The sequence below is a fragment of the Cervus elaphus genome, chromosome 33, assembly GCF_910594005.1.
Source record: "Cervus elaphus chromosome 33, mCerEla1.1, whole genome shotgun sequence".
In the NCBI taxonomy this organism is placed as follows: Eukaryota; Metazoa; Chordata; class Mammalia; order Artiodactyla; family Cervidae; genus Cervus; species Cervus elaphus.
The window spans coordinates 3,130,665-3,152,752 of record NC_057847.1 but is presented as its reverse complement, the minus strand read 5'-3'; the positions used below and the strand labels follow the sequence as shown (position 1 = coordinate 3,152,752).

The 22,088-nt window shown below is 39.2% G+C and overlaps 1 protein-coding gene and 1 non-coding gene across 3 annotated transcripts in view; both read left to right on the top strand.

Moving 5' to 3' along the window:
- Positions 1–41: 41 nt before the first annotated feature.
- TRNAE-UUC lies at positions 42–113 on the top strand. Its single transcript has one exon. It is a non-coding gene; the product is annotated as a tRNA-Glu (tRNA).
- A 3,400-nt stretch (positions 114–3,513) lies between these two features.
- TUBGCP5 (tubulin gamma complex associated protein 5) overlaps positions 3,514–22,088 on the top strand; it is a 54,700-nt gene continuing 36,125 nt past the window's right edge. Inside the window, exons 1-3 of one of the 2 annotated variants that reach the window (XM_043894395.1) lie at positions 3,514–3,721; positions 5,907–5,960; positions 6,080–6,188. In XM_043894395.1, coding sequence (XP_043750330.1) covers positions 3,576–3,721; positions 5,907–5,960; positions 6,080–6,188 — 309 coding nt within the window. In that variant the 5' untranslated portion in view covers positions 3,514–3,575. The remainder of the gene's footprint in view (positions 3,722–5,906; positions 5,961–6,079; positions 6,189–22,088) is intronic. The other variant, XM_043894396.1, reaches the window with a different exon arrangement.

The following is a 22,088-nucleotide window of genomic DNA, read 5'->3' as shown; positions in this document are numbered from 1 at the left end:
GATAATATATATACGAATAAGGGAGATGTACTTTCAGTGGTTCCCATATGGTCTAGCGGTTAGGATTCCTGGTTTTCACCCAGGCGGCCCGGGTTCGACTCCCGGTATGGGAACTGTCAGTACTTTTTTTTGAGTTGGAGTTATTTGCCAAAGTTTTAATTTTTTGCCTTTAGTACATCTCAAGTCAAATTAAACGCTTCTTTCCATTTAATCCTAGCGAAATCGAGGCCCAGGAAGCTCCAGGACCCATTCTTAAATGTTTTAAATATTTTAATCATTGTCAATTTTCATCACATTATTAGCTAGTTGTTCTCTACCACTGAGTTACATAAGATACATTATATACTACAGATGTGAATAATATTAATATTTACATATTAAATATTTAATTTTTTAATATTAAACCTCCGCTGCGCAGGGCGCCCCTGCTGTCCGGCTCCTCCCGGAAGGGCGGTGCGGCAGTCGGGGGTGGGGCCGACCGCTGCAGATTGGCCCTTGCCGGCAAGCCCCAGGGTGAGCTGCTGCTGACCTGTCCGCGGAGGGAGGAGCGACGGGCTGGGTGCCGGGAGGAGCTGGAGAGTTGCCTGACAAATTTAACTTTCTTAACCCTGTGGCTGCTGTGTTCCTCCTGTGATCCAGTGGCTGGGATTCCTGGTGAGAGGGTAACAGGCAGGAAGGCTAGGGGTCTCCAAAGAGAGGAAATAGGCTACAAGTGTCAGGCGTTTTTCTCTCTTAAGCGGCAGAAGGAAGCAAACTACAAGTGTCAGATTTTTTTCCCTTCTCTATACAAATTTAAAAGCAGGCTGCTCTTAAAATTCGGTGTTGCCATGATGGAACCTCGTTCCACCTGAACTTAACTTTCCTCAAACCTTGAGATAACCAATGCGTATTTCTTATGTAAATGTTTTTCTTAAGCTACGTTAATGAACTATGTGTTTACTTACCCTAGACTCTATTTTCAAGTAGTTACGCTTAAGATGCAGAACCAATAAGGGCTGAACAAACCAGTATCTTTTACTCATACACTGTTCTTTAATCTATGTTCAGTTCAGTTCAGTCGCTCAGTGATGTCCGACTCTTTGGAACCCCATGGCTATAGCCCTCCAGGCTTCCCTTTCCGTCACCAACTCCTGGAGCTTACTCAAATTCATGTCCATTGAGTCCGTGATGCCATCCAACCATCTCATCTTCTGTTGTCCCCTTCTCCTCCCGCCTTCAATCTTTCCCAGCATCAGGGTCTTTTCCAATGAGTAAGTTCTTTGAACCAGGTCGCAAAACTATTGGAGTTTCAGCTTCAGCATCAGTCCTTCCAATGAACACCCAGGACTGATTTCCTTTAGGATGGGCTGGTTGGATCTCCTTGCAGTCCAAGGGACTCTCAAGAGTCTTCTCCAACATCACAGTTCAAAAGCCTCAATTCTTTGGTGCTCTTCTTTTTTTTTTTTTTTTCTGCTTTCTTTATAGTCCAACTCTCACATTCGTACATGACTACTGGAAAAACCATAGTTTTGACTAGACGGATATTTATTGGCAAAGTAATGTCTCTGCTTTTTAATATGCTATCTAGGTTTTTCTTACAAGGAGTAACCACCTTTTAATTTCATGGCTGCAGTCACCATCTGCAGTGATTTTAGAGTCCAAGAAAATAAAGTCTGTCACTGTTTCCATTGTTTCCCCATCAATTTGCCATGAAGTGATGGGACCAGATGCCATGATCTTTGTTTTTTTGAATGTTGAGTTTTGAGTTTTAAGCCAGCTTTTTCACTCTCCTCTTTCACTTTCATCAAGAGGCTCTTTAGTTCTTCTTTGCTTTCTGCCATAAGGATGGTGTCATCTGCATATCTGAGGTTACTGATATATCTCCCAGCAATCTTTATTCCAGCTTGTGCTTCATGCACCCTGACATTTTGCATGATGTACTCTGCATGTAAGTTAAATAAGCAGGGTCTTTGCATACACTTTCAGAAAGTTTATCTAGAGGCCATTCTGGAGGACTGCATTGGCCTAGACCAGCAAAGGACGTGTGGTAGTGCACCCAACCTGTTTGCTGTTCTTTCTTTGCATATTCTTTCCAAAAGTATTTCCATGTCCCCAGCCTTAGAGGCCCAGTGGTATTCTGAATGAGGCTCCAACTTCTTTTCTTGAAAGGGAACATTGGCCTATGCCAACCAGGGAGGTGTGTGAGAGTAGCTCAGTCCCTACTGGGTCTAAGTCATTGGGAGCACCCTATGGAAAGTTTCTAGATCTCCCTCCAGAGGTCAAGACCAACTGGCTGGTTAGGGAGTCAGGAGAGACACATGTTAAGTGTATATGTTTATTTCTGGAAATGTACAATAAGCAATTTTAGACTTGGAGTGCTAAGAAAAATGTGGGTTGCATACACAAATCTGAGAGTTATAAACACACAGATGATAGTTGAGACTGGAGTAGAAAAGACTGCCCCAGGGAGAAGGTATAAATTTCCTTTCACAGAATCATTTCTACTCCTATGATTTCCCCCTTCTTACGGGATTTGTTCAGTTGTGTGCAGTCTATGTTTTAGGTAGTTGCTATACTCTGGGTGTTTGTGCACCCTCAAAATTAATAATTTGAAATCTTAGTGCCCAACATGCTGGTATTTGAAAGGTGATTATAAAAGGATGGTGGAGGTCTTGAGAATGGAGTTAGTGCCCTTATAAAAGAGACCCCAGCAAGTTCCCTTGCCCCTTTCACCCAGTGAAAACACAACCAGAAGTCTGATTCCACGAAGAGGGCCCTCACCCAATCATGCTGGCACGTGGATATCAAACTGATGCCTGCAGAACTATGAGAAATATTTATGTTGTTTACAAACCACCCAGTCTATGGTATTTTGTTATGACAGTCCGAACAGCTAGAGGAATGCAATGTAACAAACCGCATGAAAACCTAGTAGATCCCTAAAAGAAAAAAAAAGTTAAACGTTTTATGCAACAAGTCTTGAAATGGTGATGAGCAATCCTTTACATAAACAGTTTAAAAGTACAGTTTTAATTACGAACAGCAACAAAAGCACTACTCCACTTTCAGGCAGTGTTGCTGACTAAGTCCTCCTTGGCCCACTGGGAGTCACTGGGGGGAGCAGGAGGCAAGGCGCTCGGCCTGCGTGCGCTTTCTTTACACCTGCTGTAGTGTGAGCCACGTAGTGTGGCCCATGCAGGCAGAGCGGAACCCAAAGATCGCTGGATATCACCTCTAAGAGAAACCGAATGACGGGCAACTGACGAATCGTGGTACGAAAAAAACTGCGCAAACCGGTACATCGAACGAGAAGTGCCTGCTCTCGAAACATCAGACGTTAGGCCATCAACCAAAGTCAGTCAGAGGCTATTATCAATAAAATTAATAACAACTGCTTCTCCTTTGATGATATTCCTAAATTTAATCAGATGAGACTGGAGAACACACACACAACCCTGCCACCGACGAGAACCAGACCTAAAGCTCAACTTGACTGCAGCGCGAACTCTCGCGAGGGCGACGCGCAACGCGGCGGCAGCTCGAAGTCGCGCGAGAGCTGGCGCGACCTCGCGAAGAACGGCGGGAGCGCGGGAGGTATGGCGTCCCTGCCGCAGTCCTGGAGTCGGCTGGATAGACGACAAGAGCGCGACGTGCGCGAGCTCGTTCGCCTTGTGGCGGGCGTCCAGGACGAAGCGGACCCCAACTTCCAGCTCGCGTTGCACTTCGCCTGGTCCAACTTCAGGTGTGGACGCGGCATCGCAGCCGGGGAAGGGAAGGGGTCTGGCGAGTTGTGTTGCACGACCGGCAGAGTCCCCGCGCTCTTTGCCGCTCCAGCAGCTTAACGCCTTCGTGCCTGCTGGGTGCCCGAGACGGTGATCAGTTCAGTTCAGTCGCTCAGTCGTGTTCGACTCTTTGCTACTCCGTGGACTGCGGCACGCCAGGCTTAGCTCAAACAATGGGTTGTGGGTTGCTGAGGGTCGTCCTCCGATCTTTCTCCTAGTGAAGAGTTCTGTCGATCCGGTTCCCTGCTCTGCCCACTGCGCTTAGCTCGGGCCCCTGCCCATCAAACAATTTTTTGAGTGGTTGATGATTAAAATTTTAGAGCAAAATAATGGTCACACCCTATTCTCACTGACTCCTTTTCTGCTCGGACCACTCCGTATTTCTCTTACCCTGCTCTTCTCCAAAACGCGAAGCATAACACATTGAATAACTTATTTGTTGTTACTGTTTGTCTCCACCCCCACCATCAGGCAGAATACAAGCTCCACCAGAGTAGGGATCTTCGTTTGTTTTGTTCGTTTTTTATGCCAGCACCTAAAACAGTTCTTGGCATAGAGTATTCGAGGCCATCTAATGCAACTTTTAATACGGTTTTTTACTTAATTAATTTTTAAAGATTTACTCAGATTAGGTACTTAGGTGAAATCAGAGCTATCATTTTTCTTATGGGACATGTAAATCAGTTATGATCATTATCTGTAATAAAATTATTATTAGAAGAATGGTAGTCATTGTTAATCTTCTGCCTGTTTAATGTCAGTAGAAGTCTTCTTGAATGGTAAACAGTTTTTCAAAATCGGTAATCTTTTTATCAACCTTAATGATCATAGGTAAAGTGCCCACATGGTTTATAATAAGAATAGATGAGTATAAATGGCCCCGTTTTTGAAATAAAATACTCAATTCTTAAGTGTAACAAATATAACAATTCCTTAATAGATGATATTCAGAGAATAGGTCATGTTCAGAGAATAGGTCATATTAAGAGAAACGTAAATGTCCTATCCCAAATAATTTTTTCTATTAGTATATCTAAATGACAGTAGGTAAGCGGACATCATTTTAGAGTTAGGAGAGACATTAGCAGTTACTAACTCTTTTTACACATTGAGAAACTAAATTTATAGGTAAAATAGTATTCCACTCAGCCATTTGCTAGGTTAGAATTAGATATTTTATTTAGTAGTGTAATTTACTTCTTTTAAGTACAGGTTGTGTGGCTTCCACTAAAAGATGGAAAACAAGAGTTGAGTGAGCTACACTGTAATTTTGTGATGCTTTAATCCATCAGAAAAATGAACAATTCATATTTATATTTTAAAAAATTGAGACCACATTCTAGGCCTTAGAAATTCACAGACGGGTGCAATACAGCTTCTACTCTTAAATAAGACAGACAGAAATTATTACATATGATGTAGAATAGGACTTCTTAACCTGAGGGTCTGAATATATTAACAGTAGAATTCAGATAGTACAGATTTGGACAAGAAGAAAATTACATTAACCTCTAGGTAAAAAGTAGCATTTCCTTCAATTATGAGTGAAAGCAACAAGAAGTAATAACTTATGTATGACTGTGTCACCAGTAGAAATCACATATTTCACTGTCATAATGTAGTTACTGCAGGTATTTCTAATAAATCTTCTTTACTGTTATGTAGTTATGAACCCACTTCTAGATCTTGTTATTTAATGTTTTAACAAAGAAATATGTCTCACTATATCACAGACTTCAAATAATATTTAAAAACTATTTCAGTATGCTTGGCTTCCTTTCTGTTTCATTTGATCCTGAGACAGGATCCCTAGGATTCATGGGCCTTCGCAATGGCATAAAAAGATTAAGAAACGCTGCTAACAGGGATGTGCCATGCTGAACTCACACACAGGGCGTTATGGAGAGACAGAGGACCAGGGGACAGTTGGGAAACTCAAGGGAGTCTGTGTCATAAGGAAAGGACGCTTGAGCAGTCTCAGATTCACTTGTTTGCATGGATGGCAGAGGTGATACAGGGAGAGAGGTGCTCTCACTGGAAACATACCTGAGTATAGGGTGTTTGAGGGGGAATGTGTTGGACTGTGAGACTAATCTACTTAGCTTTATGACACAATTGATATAAGAATCACATTTTCTCTTTTAGATTTCATCGTTTCTTAGACGTCAATAGCCACAAAGTAGAAAAGACAATAGAAGGGTAAGTCAGTTTATATGTATATATATGTGTGCATGTTCAGATATCTATGTATTTCCTTACAGACTTTTTTATTAGTATAGCTTTAGAGTTACTAGTTGATTTTTTTTTTAACATTCTAGGATCTACGAAAAATTCATCATTCATTCCGATCTCAGCAAAGCTGCTAGTTGGAAGAGATTAACTGAAGAATTTCTAAATGCATCACTTCCAAGCATAAAGGAACTCAAGGTATGCTATATTGTGAAATCTCTGCTGTATTTTACTGTTTCTAATCTGATTATTGTCAGCCAATATCTAATAACATTTAGACATTCATTCTGTTTTACAGTTGTCCACCAAGTAGAATCACCATCTCATGGAAATTGACATAAAATCCACTGTGTCTCAGGCTTGTGATTAAAGAAGTATATTCTTGTTTAATCATGTTGGCCCCAACCTACTGTGGAAATTGAGATCAGAGATTGGAAGAAATAATAGTATTTCTAGCTTTCTTAAAACTTTTCAATGACTTCTCAGCACTTTGCAATATAATTATTGGTATATTGCTCACTAGATGCCAGGTGCTGTTCTAAGCTCTTTTATATTCAGTCATGTGTCCCTAAGACCACCCCTTAGGCTCAGTGATTCACTAGAATTCACGGAACTCCAGAAAGAAAACTGCTATCCTTATTGTATGGCTTATTGTAGTGAAAGAATACAGATTTTAAATGATCAAAGGGGAAAGGAATGGGGCAAAGTCCAGGAGAAACCAGGCACAAGCTTCCAGATGTCCCTTCCCAGTGAAGTTGCATAGGGATGCACTTAATTTTTTCAATGACAAAATGTTGCAAACCAGGGAAACTCCCCTGAGTCTTGATGTTCAGGGTTTTCTTGGGGGTCAGTCACATGAATATGCTTAGCTACTCAATCTCCAGCACCCCCAGAGGTCAAACCAAGGACTTCAGGCCTGCAAAATTATTCACCATAAGTCACATTGTTAGCATAAACTGTCTGGTCAGACTGATATAGTGTGGCCCAAAGACTGGCATACAAATCCACTGTACTAGCAGGGTATTCCAAGGGCTCAGAGGATATCTCAGGAGCCAGTCAAGTGCCAGTCCTGAAGATCTTTGAGATGTGCAGGGTTTGGACAACCCAGTCCTCCCAAATTAACTCTTTGTGCCTACATATATTAAGTCAGTCTTCACAGTCGTTGGGGAGTAGTCTGTTACTGATAGGCTTTCCCTTTGTTTACACTGAGTTGGTGACCTAAGAAAGAGCCTTAGATAATTTTTAAAACTGTCCATCAAAAATAAATAAATAAATAAATAAATAAACTGTCCATCAATTTTAGGAAGGGCTATAAAGGTATTTCTGGAAGAGAGAGAACTGCAGTGCTGTGAATCCATGCCCTAAGGATTAGTAAAACACTTCCGTGTATTGTTCCTGCAAGGACCATCTTAAAAAAGGAGACACATCTTTTTTTACGTCTCTTCTTGATTCACATTGTGTAGCTTTCTGGGTGGACTGTAGAGCTTAATAATTTAGGCACTTCTTGTTGTTCAGTCCCTAAGTCATGTCTCACTCTTTGCAACCTCATGGACTGCAGCACGCCAGGCTTCCCTGTCCTTCACCTTCTGCTGGAGTTTACTCAAACTCATGTCCATTGAGTCAGTAATGCCATCCAGCCATCTCGTCCTCTGTCATCCCCTTCTCCTGCCTTCAATCTTTCCCAGCATCAGGGTCTTTTCCAATGAGTCGGCTGTTCGCATGTGGCCAAAGTATTGGAACTTCAGGTTCAGCGTAAGTCCTTCCAATGAATATTCAGGATTGATTTCCTCTAGGATTGACTGGTTTGATCTCCTTGCAGTCCAGGGGACTCTCAAGAGTCTTCTCCAATACCACAGTTCAAAAGCATCAGTTCTTTGATGTTCAGCCTTCTTTATGGTCCAGTTCTAACATCAGTACATAACTACTGGAAAAACCATATCTTTGACTGTATGGATCTTTGTTGGCAAAGTAATGTCTCTGCTTTTTAATATGCTGTCTAGTTTGGTCATAGCTTTTCTTCCGAGGAGCAAGCATCTTTTAATTTCATGGCTGCAGTTACCATCCACAGTGATTTTGGAGCCCAAGAAAAGAAAATCTGTCATTGTTTCCACTTTTTTCCCTTCTGTTTGCCATAATGTTGGGACCAGATGCCATGATCTCAGTGTTTTTTGAATGTTGTGTTTCAAGCTAGCTGTTTTCACTCTGGTCTTTCACCCTCATTAAAAGGCTCTTTAGTTCCTCTTCACTTTCTGCTATTAGAATGGTATCATCTGTATATCTGAGGTTGTTGATATTTCTCCTGACAGCCTTGATTCCAGCTTGTGATTCATCTAGCCCAGCATTTCCCATGATGTACTCTGCATTTAAGTTAAATAAACTAAGTGAAGCATATAGCCTAGGCACTGTGACACCATAAATGAAGAGTAAACATAGTGGCAAGTGTTTTTAGTGCATTTACTACATGCCAAGTCCTGTTCCGTTAGCCCCATGAGACCATCAGTACCTGCTGGTTCTGTCATTTTTTTGCCAGGCAGATCTGTTTCGTCTGTACCAGTGAAAATACCAAAGTGGTGCAGAAAATTAAATGAAAAGCTGAGTGTCACTTCTGATTCCTATTTTGAACTTTTCATTGGCCATCTCTGATTATTTTTCTGTACACCCCGACCTTAGGGCTCACTGAATACAGTGGAACCATATTCCCTCATTCTTCTGTGGCACATCCTGTGTCCTGTACCTGACTTTCCCCTTCTGCCTGAGGAATCTCATCATTGATTATCAAAATTCAAATACTGTCTATAGATTCTATATATTTAACTTTTTATTGTGTTTGTTATTGTTTATTTCCTATCTCCTCAATAGTTTTACAGGTGTGGGGCTTTGCTTCTGATTTGTTCTCAGCACCTAGAAGAGAGTAGACAATAGATACTGTGGGAATAATGTGTCTATTCTTTTTGGCCTTGCTATTCATCTCTGTCCTTGGCTCCTGCCCCACTTTCACAGGCAGAGTTGATTGCCCTTTTCTCCTTTGCTGTGGCATTTCTGACATGTATGTTGGAGTGGAACAATAGCTTCGTATTTTTTTTCAGCTTTACTGATATACAGTTTACCTTAGAATTCTTCCATTCTGAATGGAGGAATTTATTTTTGGTAAATAAACAGTTATGTAACCACAGTTCAGTTTTAAAACATTTCCATCATTCCAAAAGTTCTTCTTAAGTCAGTTTGGTTTTTTTTTTTTTTTTTGCAATCGATGCCTGCACCCCAACCCCAGACAACTACTGATCTAAGGATTTTTTCACATGTCATTTATATGCCTCTGTGATGTTGATTCAGTTCTTTTAACCATTTTAAAATTGGATTGCTTGCCTTATTAAATTGTCAGAGTTGTTTGTGTAGTTCTCATGCAAGGTCTTCATCAGGAAAATGATGTACAAATATTTTCTTCTAGGCCCTACCTTGTCTTTTATTTTATGGGTGGTTTTTTTGAAACTCAAAAGTTTTTAATTTTAGTGAAGTCTATTTTACTTATCATGCTTTTGATGTCATATCTTCGCCTAACCCAAAGACATAAAGACTTTTCTTTGATGTTTTCTTCTAGTAGTTTTAGCACTTGCATTTAGATTCATGATCCATTTTGAGTAAATTGTTGCATATGTTGTGAGGATAGGATTTACAGTTTTTTGGTTTTTGCCTGAATATATTTATCCATCCTATTACCATTTGTTGAAAAAACTATTCTTTTCCTTTTGAATTGTCTTGGCAACTTTGTCAAAATTGACACGCAATTTTGACACACAAATTGACCGTGTGTGTAAGGATTTACAAGTTCTCAATCGTTTCATTAATCTGTATACCTATCCTTACACAAATACCATACTGTCTTTGTTACTGTATGTTACTCCAAAGCCTTTAAGCTTTGGAATTGGGTGATAAGAGTCCTCCAATTTTTTTTCTTTTTCAAAATTGTTTTGTCTATGTTAGAGCCTTTGAATTTCCATACACATTGTAGGGTCAGCTAAATTTCTGCAAAAGCCAGGTGGATTTTGGCAGGGATTGCACTGAATCCACAGATCAATTTGGAAAGTATTGTCATTTGTTAGGTTGAATTGTGTCCCCCAGAAAGATGTGTTCAAGTCTTAGCCCCTGATATCTTACTGTATGGTCTTTGACAATGTCAGCAAGTTGAAATGAAGTCAAACTGGATTAATTCAGTGATTGGTATCCTCATAAGAAAATAGAAATTTTAACACAGAGACGCACATGGTGTTTGTTACACTATGCAATGGAAGAGGCAGAGATTGGAACAATGAGGCTACAAGTCAAGGAAGGCCAAAGATTGCCAGCAACCATGAGAAGCTAGGAAGAGTCAAGGAAGAAATCTTCCCTTGAACCTTCATAGGGAGCATGGACTGCCAGCACCTTGTCTAAGACTTATAGCCTCCAGAACTGAGAGAGAGTAAAATCTCTTTTGTTTTAAGCCACATGATTTGTAATATTTTGTTAAGGAAGCCTTAGGAAACTAATACACAATCTTACCAATATTATATCTGTTAATCTGTGAATATGGACTGTTCATTTACTTAGATCATTTAAAACGTTTTTCATCAGTTTTATTTTTTCACATACAAATCTTGCATTTCTTTTACATGTATTTCTAAATATTTTATTCTATTTGGTGCTATCATGAACGGAACTTTTCTTCTTAAATTCATTTGCAGTTTGCTTATTATTATTACACCTAGCCTTTCTAAACTCATTTATTCTAGTAATTTTCTTCTGAATTCCTTAGTATTTTCTACACATAGGATTGTGTCGTCTCTGAATAAAGACAGTTTGACTTCTTCCATTCCAGTGGGAGATTTTTTTTTTTGTCTTATTGCAGTTGGTCCAATACAGTGCTGCCCAGAAGACAAAAGTCCACATATTTGCCTTGTTCCCACTTTAAAGGAAAAGCTTTAGTTTCAGATTTTTCATGGGTGTGCTTTATCAGAAAGAGGATATTCCTTTTTATTCCTAATCGACCACAAGGTTTTTTTGTGTGTGTGTGAATTGTCAAATCTTTTTCTATGTCTTTGAGATATTCCTATGTTTTTTGCCTTGAATTCTATTCACATGCCTTAATAAGCTCAGACTACCATAACAGAATTACCACACACTGATCTTTCAGTGACTTAAAAACAAAATTTATTTCCTTACACTTTTGGAGACTGGAAATTAAGAGCAAGGTGTTGGCCAATTCGGGATTGCTGGTGAGGACTGTTCCCAGTTTATAAGTGGCTGCCTTCTCTGTGTCCTCAAGTGAAGAGAAGGAGCTCTCTGGTCTTATCCCATTGGACCAGTGCTCCACCCTCAGGAGCTGATTACCTCCCAAAGGCCCCTTCTCCAAGTACCATCGCGTTAGGAGTTAGAGTTTCAGCATATAAATTGAGGGGGATATTGAAGAAGTTTGAAGTGAAGTTGCTCAGTCATGTCCGACTCTTTGAGACCCCATGAACTGTAGCCTGTCAGGCTCTTCTGTCCATGGGATTTTCCAGGCAAGGATACTGGAGTAGGTTGCCATTTCCTTCTCCAGGGGATCTTCCCAACCCAGGGATCGAACCTGGGTCTCCTGCATTACAGGCAGACTTCTTACTGGCTGAGCCATGAAGGAAGTCATGGGGGATATAGTCAGTCTTTAATATATAATATATTACATTCAATGAGTTTTGGGTGTTAATCTGATTTATTTATGTGTGAATTGAGAAGTACATTGCTACTTACGGTCTTTTTCAAGACTATCCTGGCTTATACTTTGTGTGATCTCTCATCTTTGCCCATAAACTCCATTGGCTCCATTGGCCAAAAATGTGTGGTTGTCTTAGGCTTACTCTAGTCTCTGCTGTGCATATCACAGCCTCTAGTCAGCCCAAGACATGGAGATTAGCAAGCCCCCTTTTATTGTCTTGCATTCAGGAGCTCCCTGATAAACCCTCGACTGTTCTGCTGGCCCAGTGCTTGCCCAGCTGCAGGCCTGCAACCACTGGCTCCCCCACTCACTTGCCCCTGCTATGGCTAAGACAATGACAACAAAGCTGCCAGCTTTCACTTGTGTCCAGCCCTGGCTGAACTACGACTTGATAGAGCTGGTGGGAGAGAGGAGACAGCTTTAGGCATGTATGTATCAAACTCATTCTGTTCTTACCTGAGGTTATTTTCACAAATAAGCACTCTACATTTGTATGCCTGTGCTTGACAAGAGCACTGAAATGGTTGTCTCTGGTAATTGGTCCAGACTTAACATTACGTTTTGGGGAGGGGATTGAAGGCAACTTTCCTCCAGGCTTCCCTGGTGGCTCAGACAGTAAAGAGTCTGCCTGCAGTGCGGGAGACCCAGGTTCAATCCCTGGGAAGGGATTGGGAAGGTCTCCTGAAGAAGAAAACGGCTACCCACTCCAGTATTCTTGCCTGGGAAGTCCCATGGCCAGGGGAGCCTGGCAGACCACACACAGTCCATGGAGTCGCAAAGAGTCAGACATGACTGTGTGACTTCATTTTGCCTCCATCATGCCAGAAGTGAATCTCTAACCGCACTTTATTTAGATTTTAAGTAGGTATACATATAGTTTCCATAGGCGTTACTCAGTAAATGACACTTTACCATCGTCTAGGCTTGAAAAAATGTTTGGCAAAGGAGAACTTCCGATTGTTAATTATAGAAGAAACAAAGACTTCGGCATATCTGGAAAAAAACCCACTGGAACTAAGAAATCTGGCTCTTTGTAGCATTGCATTTCAAAGGATGTGAAAGTGGGAAAGTTATTTCTGATTTTGAGACCCAGGATCACTTCAGCTGTAATAAATGTGCAGCACATGGGACTGCTTCTTTCCGTGTATATGTATTTCCTGACTTCCCATAGAGTAGCAGGGATTGTGCAGGTTTTCATAAGACAGACTGTGAAGGAACATGTGACTAATACAGAGATGGAGCTCCAGCTCTTTACTTTCATCTGTTTCTGAAGAGGTAGCATTGTTGTTGTTTAGTTGCTTAGTCGTATTTCATATCCGTACGTAACTGCTGGAAAAACCAAGCTTAGAATATACAAACCTTTGTGAGCAAAGTGATGTCTCTGCTTTTTAATGCGCTGTCTAGGTTTGTCATAGCTTTCCTTCCAAGGAGTAAATATCTTTTAATTTCATGGCTGCAGTCAACATCCATGGTGATTGTGGAGCCCAAGAGTGTAAAAGCTGAAACTGCTTCTACTTTTCCCCCATCTATTTGCCATGAAGTGATGGGACCAGATGCCATGATCTTAGTTTTCTGAATGTTGAGTTTCAAGACATCTTTTTCACTATCCTCTTTCACCTTCATCAAAAGGCTCTTTAGTTCCTCTTCACTTTCTGCCATTAGAGTGGTGTCATCTGCATATCTGAGGTTGTTGATATTTCTGCCAGCAATCTTGATTCCAGCTTGTGCTTCCTCCAGCCAGCGTTTCTCATGATGTACTCTGCATATAAGTTAAATAAGCAGGGTGACAATATACAGCCTTGACGTACTCCTTTTTTTTTGGAACCAGTCTGTTGTTCCATGTGCAGTTCTAACTGTTGCTTCTTGATCCACATACAGGTTTCTTAAGAGGACAGGTAACGTGGTCTGGTACTCCCATCTCCTTAAGAATTTTCCACAGTTTGTTGTGATCCACATAGTTGAAGGCTTTAGTGTAGTCAATGAAGCAGAAGTAGATGTTTTTCTGAAATTATCTTGCTTTTTCTATGATCCAACAGATGTTGGCAATTTGATCTCTGGTTCCTCTGCCTTTTCTAAACTCAGCTTGTACACGTGGAAGTTCTTGGTTCATGTACTGCTGAAGCCTTACGTGAAGGATTTTGAGCATAATCTTGCTAGCATATGAAATGAGCACAATTGTATGGTAGATGGAACAGTCTTTGACATTGCCGTTCTTTGGGATTGGAATGAAAACTGACCTTTTCCAGTCCTGTGTCCACTACTGAGTTTTCTAAATTTGCTGGCATACTGAGTGCAGCACTTTCACAGCATTATCTTTTAGGATTATAAATAGCTCAGCTGGAGTTCCATCACCTCCACTAGCTTTGTTCATAGTGATGTTCCTAAGGGCCACTTGACTCCACACTCCAGGATGTCTGGCTCTCAGTGAGTGACCACATCAGCGTGGTAATCCAAGTCTTTAAGACCTTTTTGTATGATTCTGTGTAATCTTGCCACCTCTTTTTAATCTCTCCTGTTACTGTTAGGTTCTTACAGTCTCTGTCCTTTATCATGCCCATACTTGTGTGAAGTGTTCCCTTGAATATGTCCTGTTTTCTTAAGAGATCACTAGTCTTTCTCATTCTTTTGTTTTCCACTGTCTCTTTGCATTGTTCATTAAAGAAGGCTTTCTTATCTCTCCTTGCTGTTCTCTGAAACTCTGTATTCCATTGGGTATATCGTTCCCTTTCTCCTTTGCCTTTCATGTCTCTTCTTTCTTCAGCTATTTGTAAAACCTCCTCAGTCACTTTACCTTCTTGCATTTCTTTTTCTTTGGGATGGTTTTGGTCACTGCCTTCTGTACAGTGTTACAAACCTCCCTCTGTATAGTCCTTCAGACACTCTGTCTACCAGATCTAATCTTGAGTCTATTTGTCACTTCCACTGTATAATCATGAAGGATTTGATTTAGGTCGTACCTGAACGGTTTTCCCTACTTTCTTCAATTTTAGCCTGAATTTTGCAATAAGGAGTTCATGATGAGAGCCACAGTTAGCTCCAGGTCTTGTTTTGGCTGACTGTATAGAGCTTCTCCATTTTTGGCTGCAGAGAACATAATCATTCTGATTTTGGTATTGACCATCTGGTGATGTCTATGTGTAGAGTCATCTCTTGGGTTGTTGGAAAAAGGTATTTCCTTTGACCAGTGTGTTCTACTGTTAGCCTTTGCCTTGCTTCATTTTGTACTCCAAGGCCAAACTTGCCTGTTATTCTGGGTATCCCTTGCCTTTCTTCTTTTGCATTCAAATCTCCTATGATGAAAAGGAGATCTTTTTTTGTTGTTAGTTCTAGAAGGTATTGTAGGTTCTCATAGTGTAGTAGTAGTCCTATTTGCTCAGTCATGTCCAACTCCTCGCTACTCCATGGACTGTACCCTGCCAATCTCCTCTGTCTGGAATTCTCCAGGCAAGAATACTGGAGTGGATAGACATTCCCTTTTTCAGGGCATCTTCCTGACCCAGGGGTGGAACTGGGATCTCCTGCATTGCAGACAGATTCTTTACTAACTGAGCCACCAGGGAAGCCCCAGTGGGTCTTCATAGAACTGATCAGCTTCATCTTCTTTGGCGTCAGTGGTTGGGGCATAGGCTTGGATCACTGCAATGTTGAATGGTTTGCCTTGGAAGTGAGCTGAGATTATCCTGTTGTTTTTGAGATTGAACCCAAGTACTGCATTTCTGACTCCTTTCTTGACTATTAGAGCTACTACATTTCTGTAAAGGGATCTTGCCCACAGTAGTAGATAAAAATGAGATTCCCAAGTGGCTCAGTGGTAAATAATCTGCCTGCCAAGCAGGTGATGTGGGTTCGATCCCTGGGTCAGGAAGATCCCACAGAGAAGAAGATGGCAAACAACTCCAGTATTGATGCTTGGGAAATCCCAAGGACTGAGGAGCCTGGTGGGCTACATCCCATGAGGTTTCAAAGAATCTGACACGACTTAGCAACTAAACAACAAAAGTAGATATAATGGTCATCTGAATTAGATTCTCCCTGTTCCCATCCGTTTTAGTTCAGTGATTCGTAAGATATCAGTGCTCAATTTTGCCATCTCCTGCTTCACCACGTCCAATTTACCTTGATGCATGGACCTAACATTCCAGGGTCCTATGCAGTATTGTTCCTTACAGCATCAGACTTTAATTTCACCGCCAGACACCTCCACAGCTGAGTGTCATTCCCACTTTGACCCAGCTGCTTCACTCTTACTGGAGCTACTAGTATTTACCCTCCACTCTTCCCCTTCATGAATCACAGCCTTGTTGTTTTGAAGTGACTTGTATAACTCAATGAAGCTATGAGCCATGCTGTGCAAGGCTACATAAGATGGAAGGGTCACAGTGAAGACTTCTGACAATACAGCATCCCCGGGACAAGGAAATGGCAACCTACTCCAGTATTCTTGGCTGGAGAACCCCGTGGTCAGTATGAAAAGCTTAAAAGATACGACACCAGAAGATGAGCCCCCCTTTTTTGGAAGGTATCCAGTATGCTACTGGAGGAAGAACAGAAGGCAGTTACTAATAGCGTCAGTAAGAGGGAGCATAAAAGAACAATTAGCCCATGTTATAATTAATTGAAGTGCAGTTAAGCTATAACACTGTGTTAGTTCCAGATGCACAACACAGTGATCTGGTATTTCTAGTTACCATGTGTCACCATACACAGTTATTGTAATATTATTGACTGTTCCCACTAGTATTCGTTTCTTCCCCGTGATGACTCATTTATTGTGTAAGTGAAAGTTTGTTTCTCTTACTGTCCCTCACCTATTTCACTCATTCCCCATCCTTCTCCTCTTTGGTTAGCTGCTATTCTCTGTATCTTTGACTTTGTTGCTGTTTTTTTATATTTGATTTGGTTTTGTTCATTTGTTTTGCTTTTTAGATTCCACGTATAAGTGGAATGGTGCAGTCTTTGTCTTTGTCTCTCTGACTTATTTCACTTAAGCATGTTATTCTGTAGGTTCATCCCTACTGTCAAAAAAGTCGAGATTTCATTCTTTTAAATGGCTGAATAATAGTCCATTGTATTTATGTGCCACTTCTTTTTTATCCACTCATCTATCTGTGAGCACTTAAATTTCTTCCATGTCTTGGCTGTTGTAATTATACTACGATGAGCATAGGGATGATGCATATATTCTTTCAATTTAGTGTTTTTGTATTCTTCACATAAATACCAAAAGAAGTGGAGTTGTTGGATCTTATGGGGTTGTTTGTTTGTTTTGGCCACACCATGTGGCTTGCAAGATGTTAGCTCTCCAACTAAGGATTGAACTTGGGCCATGGCCATAGAAGCCCAGAATCCTAACTACTGAATCCACCAGGGAACTCCCTATTTTTATTTTTTTAGGATGCTCCATACTGTTTTCCGTAGTGACTGTACCAATTTTCATTCCCACCACCAGTGTACAAGACTTCTTTTTTTTTTTCACATCTTTTCCAGCACTTCTAGTTTTCTTTTTCATAATGACCATTCTGACAAGTGTTAGGCAATATCTCATTGTGATTTTAATTTGTATTTCCCTTATGATGGCTGATGTTGAGCATATTTTCCTGTGTCTGGCCCTTTGTGTGTCTTCTTTGGGAAATGTATATTCAGATCCTTTGCCCATTTTTTAATCTGATTTTATTTTTTTATGTTGAGCTATGAGTTCTTTGTGTATTTTGGATATAAACCCATTTCAGGTACATTGTCTGTAAGTATCTTCCCACATTCAGTAGATGGCCTTTCACCTTGTTATTATCCTTTGTTGTATAAAAGTGTTTAAGTTTGATGTTGTCCCAGTTGTTTATTTTTCCCTTTGTTTCCCTTGCCTGAGAAGCATCCCCCGAAATATTGCTAAGGCTGCTGTCAAACAATGTACTACCTGTTTCTTTTTCAGAGTTTTATGGTTTCAGGTCTTGTATTTGATTTTTAATCCAGTTTTAATTTACTTTTTGTGCATAATGTAAGAAAGTTGTCTGCCTTGATTCTTTTGCATGTAGTTATCCAGTTTTCCCAACACCATTTATTGAAGAGGCTGTCTTTTCCCCATTGTATATTCTTGTTTTCTTTGTCATGGAATAATACACCATACAAATTTGGGCTCAGCTCTGAGCTCTCTGTTCTGTTCCATTGATGTGTGTGTATTTTTGTGTCAGTATCATGCTGTTTTGGTTACTGTAACTTTATAGTGTAGTTTGAAATAAGGGAGTGTGATACCTCAAGCTTTGTTTTTCGTTTTCAAAATTGTTTTGGCTGTTTAGGATCTGTTGTGTTTCCATACAAATTTCAGAATTATTTGTGGTAGTTCTGTGAAAAGTACCATTGGTATTTTGATAGGTGCATTAAATCTGTAGATTGCTGACTAGTGTTGTCATCTTAACAGTATGAATTCTTCCAGTACTTAACAACCGTAGATCTTTTCATTTCTTTGTGTCATCTTCAGTTTCTTTCACCAGTGTGTTTTTTCCAAGTATAGTTGTTACACATTTTTAATTAGAGTCATTCCTAAGTATTTTATTCTTGATGCAGTTGTAAATGGGATAGTTTTCCTAATTTTTCCTTCTCATAATTTGTTGTCAGGGTATAGAAATGCAACAAATTTCTGTATATTAATTTTGTGTACTGCAACTTTAGTGAATTCATGAAATAGTTCTAATAGTGTTATTGTGGCATCTTTAGGATTTATATATATATATATTATCATGTCATCTGCAATAACAGTTTTACTTCTTCCTTTCCAGTTTGGATTCCTTTTATTTCTTTTCCTTTTCTGATTGCTGTGGCTAAGACTGTGTTGCATAGAAATGACAAAATTGGTCATGCTTGTCTTTTGTCTGATGTTAAGAGAATATGCTGTCACCTTTGAATACGATATTAGATGTGGGCATATCATATGTGGTCTTTATTATTTTGAGGTGTATTCTTTCTATACATGTTTTTTTTCACGAGTTTTTATCATAAATGGATATCGAATTCTGTCAAAAGCTTTTTTTTTCTGTTGAAATGACCATATAATTTTTATTTTCCAGTTTATTAGTGTGATGTATCATATCAATTTGCAGATTTGAGTCATCCTTAATCCCTGGGATAAACTCCAGTTGATCATGATATATGACCCTTTTAATGTATCATTTGAATATTTTGTTGAGCATTTTTACATCTGTGTTCATCAGTGATATTGGCCTTTAATTTTCTTTTTTTGTGTGATATTTTTCTCTGATTTTGGTATCAGGGTGATGGTGGCCTCCTAGAATGATGTCAAAACTGTTCCTTCCTTTGTAGTATTTTGAAATAGTTTCAGAAGGATAGATGTTGACTCTTCTTAAACATTTGGTAGAGTTCACCTGTAAACCCATCTAGTCCTGGGCTTTTGTTTGTTGGAAACTTCTTGATTACCAGTTGGATTTGATTACTGGAAATTGGTCTGTTCATATTTTCTATTTCTTCCTGATTCACTTTTGGGAGACTGTACATTCCCAGGAATTTGTCCATTTCTTCTAGATTGTTCATTTTATTGACATATACATCTTTGTGTAGTGTCTTATTACCCTTTGTATTTCTGTGGTATGGGTTATAACTTCTCCATTTCTGATTGTATTGACTTGGGTCTTCTTTCTTTTTTTGATGAGTCTGATAAATTATTAAATTTGTTTATTTTTTCAAGGAACCAACTTAGTTTCATTGATCTTTTCTATATTTTTGTCTCTTTCATTTATTTTTGCCGTAAATCTTTATGATTTTTTTCCTTTTACTAACTTTGGGTTTTATTTGTTCTTTTTCTAGTTCCTATAGTGAGGTTATGTTGTTTACTAGATATTTTTCTTTTTTCTGAAGTAAGATTGTATTGCTGTAAACATCCCTCTTAGAACTGCATTTGCTGTGTCCCATAGATTTTTTAATCATATTCTTTTTTCATTTGTCTCTAGATATGTTTGATTTCCTCTTTGATTTCATCAGTGACCCATTGGTTCTTTAGTAGCATATTATTTAGTTTCCCATGGTTTTGTTTTTGGTTTTCTGCAATTTTTTTTTTATTGTAGTTGATTTCTAGTCTCATAGCATTGTGGTCAGAAAAGATGCCTGAACTGATTTTTAGTCTTCTTAAATTTACTGAGTCTTATTTTGTGTTCTAGTATGTGATCTTTCCTGGAGAATGTGTATTCTGCTTTTTTTGGATGAAATGCCCTACATATATCTGTTAAGTCCATCTGACCTAATGTATCACTTAAGGCCAGTGTTTCCTAATTTATTTCTGTCTAGATGATCTGTCCATTATGGATGGAAAGACGTCCCCTACTATTATTGTGTTACTGTCATTTTTTCCATGTTTGTTATTTGATTTCTGTATTTAGGTCCTCCTAAGTTGGGTTCTTGTGTATTTACAGATGTTGTATCTTCTTGGATTAATCCTTTGATCATTATGTAATGTCCTTGTTTCCTTTTGCAATCTTTGTTTTAAGGTCTCTTTTGTCTTGTTTAAGTATTACTACCACAGCTTTAATTGCCATTTGTATGGAAATCCTCTTTCCATTTCCTCACTTTCCATCTGCATGTTTCATCTTTAGATCTGAAGTGAGATTCTTAAGAACAGCATCTATATGGGTATTGTTTTTGTATCCATTCAGCCACACTTTGTCATTAGATTGGAGCCTTTGGAGTCTGTTTATATTTAAAGTCATTGTTGAGGGAATTCCCTGTTGGAGAGTGGTTTTGCTTTCACTGCCCAGAGCATGGGTTTAGTCCCTGGTCAGAGAACTAAGATACGGCAAGCTGCACAGCACAACAAATAAATAAGTGATAGGTGTGTTCTCATTGCCATTTTGTTAATTGTTCTGGGATTTATTTTTGGTTGTCGTTCATTTCTTCTTTTGTTCTCTTTTCTTGTGATTTGATGACTATCTTTAGTGTTAATATTTGGATTTCTATCTGTGTGTGTATGTGTGTATTATAGGGTTTTGGTGTGTGATAACCATGAGATTTTTATATAGCAGGCTTTATATATTCATGATTATTTTAAGTTGCTGATCTCTTAAGTTTGAACACACTTCACAACCCTGTGTTACCCCCCAACATTTGTTTTTGATGTTTTAATATTTTCTATATTTTTGTTTTGTATATCCCTTAATTACTTATTGTGGATATAGATCATTTATCAGAGGAGCCTGAAGAGCTATGTTCCGTGGGGTCACAAGGATTTGGACACAGCTGAACGACTAATACTAATTACTTATTGTAGATATAGACCATTTTATTATTTTTATCTTTTAACCTTCCTACTAACTATATAAGTGGCTGATTTACTACCTTTAATGTATATTCATCTTTACCAGTGAGACTTTTCCTTTTGTAATTTTCTATCTCTAGTTGTGGCCTTTTCCATTTAAAGAAGTCCCTTTAACAATTCTTGAAAAGCTGGTTTGGTGCTCCTGAACACTTTAAGCTTTTGCTTATTTGTAAAACTTTTGATCTCTCCTTTAAATCTGAATGTAGCCTTGCTGGGTAGAGTATTCTTGGTTGTAGGGGTGTTTTTTATTCCATCACTTTAAGTGTGTCATGCTACTCCATTCTGGGCTGGAAAGTTTCCACAAAAAGCCAGCTGATAGCCTTAAGGGGATTTCTTCAAAAGTAACATTGCTTTTCCTTTACTGACTTTAAGATTCTCTCTTTAGCTTTAATTTTTTGTATTTTAGTTACAGTGTATCTTGGGGTGGATCTCTTTGGGTTGATCTTGTTTAGAACTCTGTGTTTCTGAGCTAGATGTCTGTTTCCTTTCTCATGTTAAAGAATTTTTCAGCTATTATCCCTTCAGATAAGTTCTCTGCCCATTTCTCCTTCTTCTTCAGGGACCATCACCCCCATCCCCCCTCACCCCCCCACCCCCGCCATAATATAAATGTTAGTATTCTTGACATTGTCCCAGAACTCTCTTGAACTATACTTGTTTTAATTTTTTTTCCTGTTCAGCTTGCATGATTTCCAGTACTCCATCTTATACTTCATTGATCCATTCATTCCTCTATATCATCTCATCTACTGTGAATTACTTCTAGTGTATTTTTAATTTCAATTATTCATCACCTGTGTTTGGTTTTTCTTTGTGTTTTCTTTTTGTTATGCTTCTCATTGTGTTCATTCTTTCTTCTCTCAAGTTTGGGAAACTCTACCAGGTAGATTGCTTATCTCCGCTTTGCTTTTTTTTTTTTTTGGCATCTTGTTCCATCATTTGGAACATATTTTTCTGTCACCTCATTTTCCCTGATCCTCTGTTTTTATTTCTGTTCATTAGGTAGAATGCTCATGTTTCCCAATTTTGTAGAAGTGGCCTTATGTAAGAGATGTTTTGG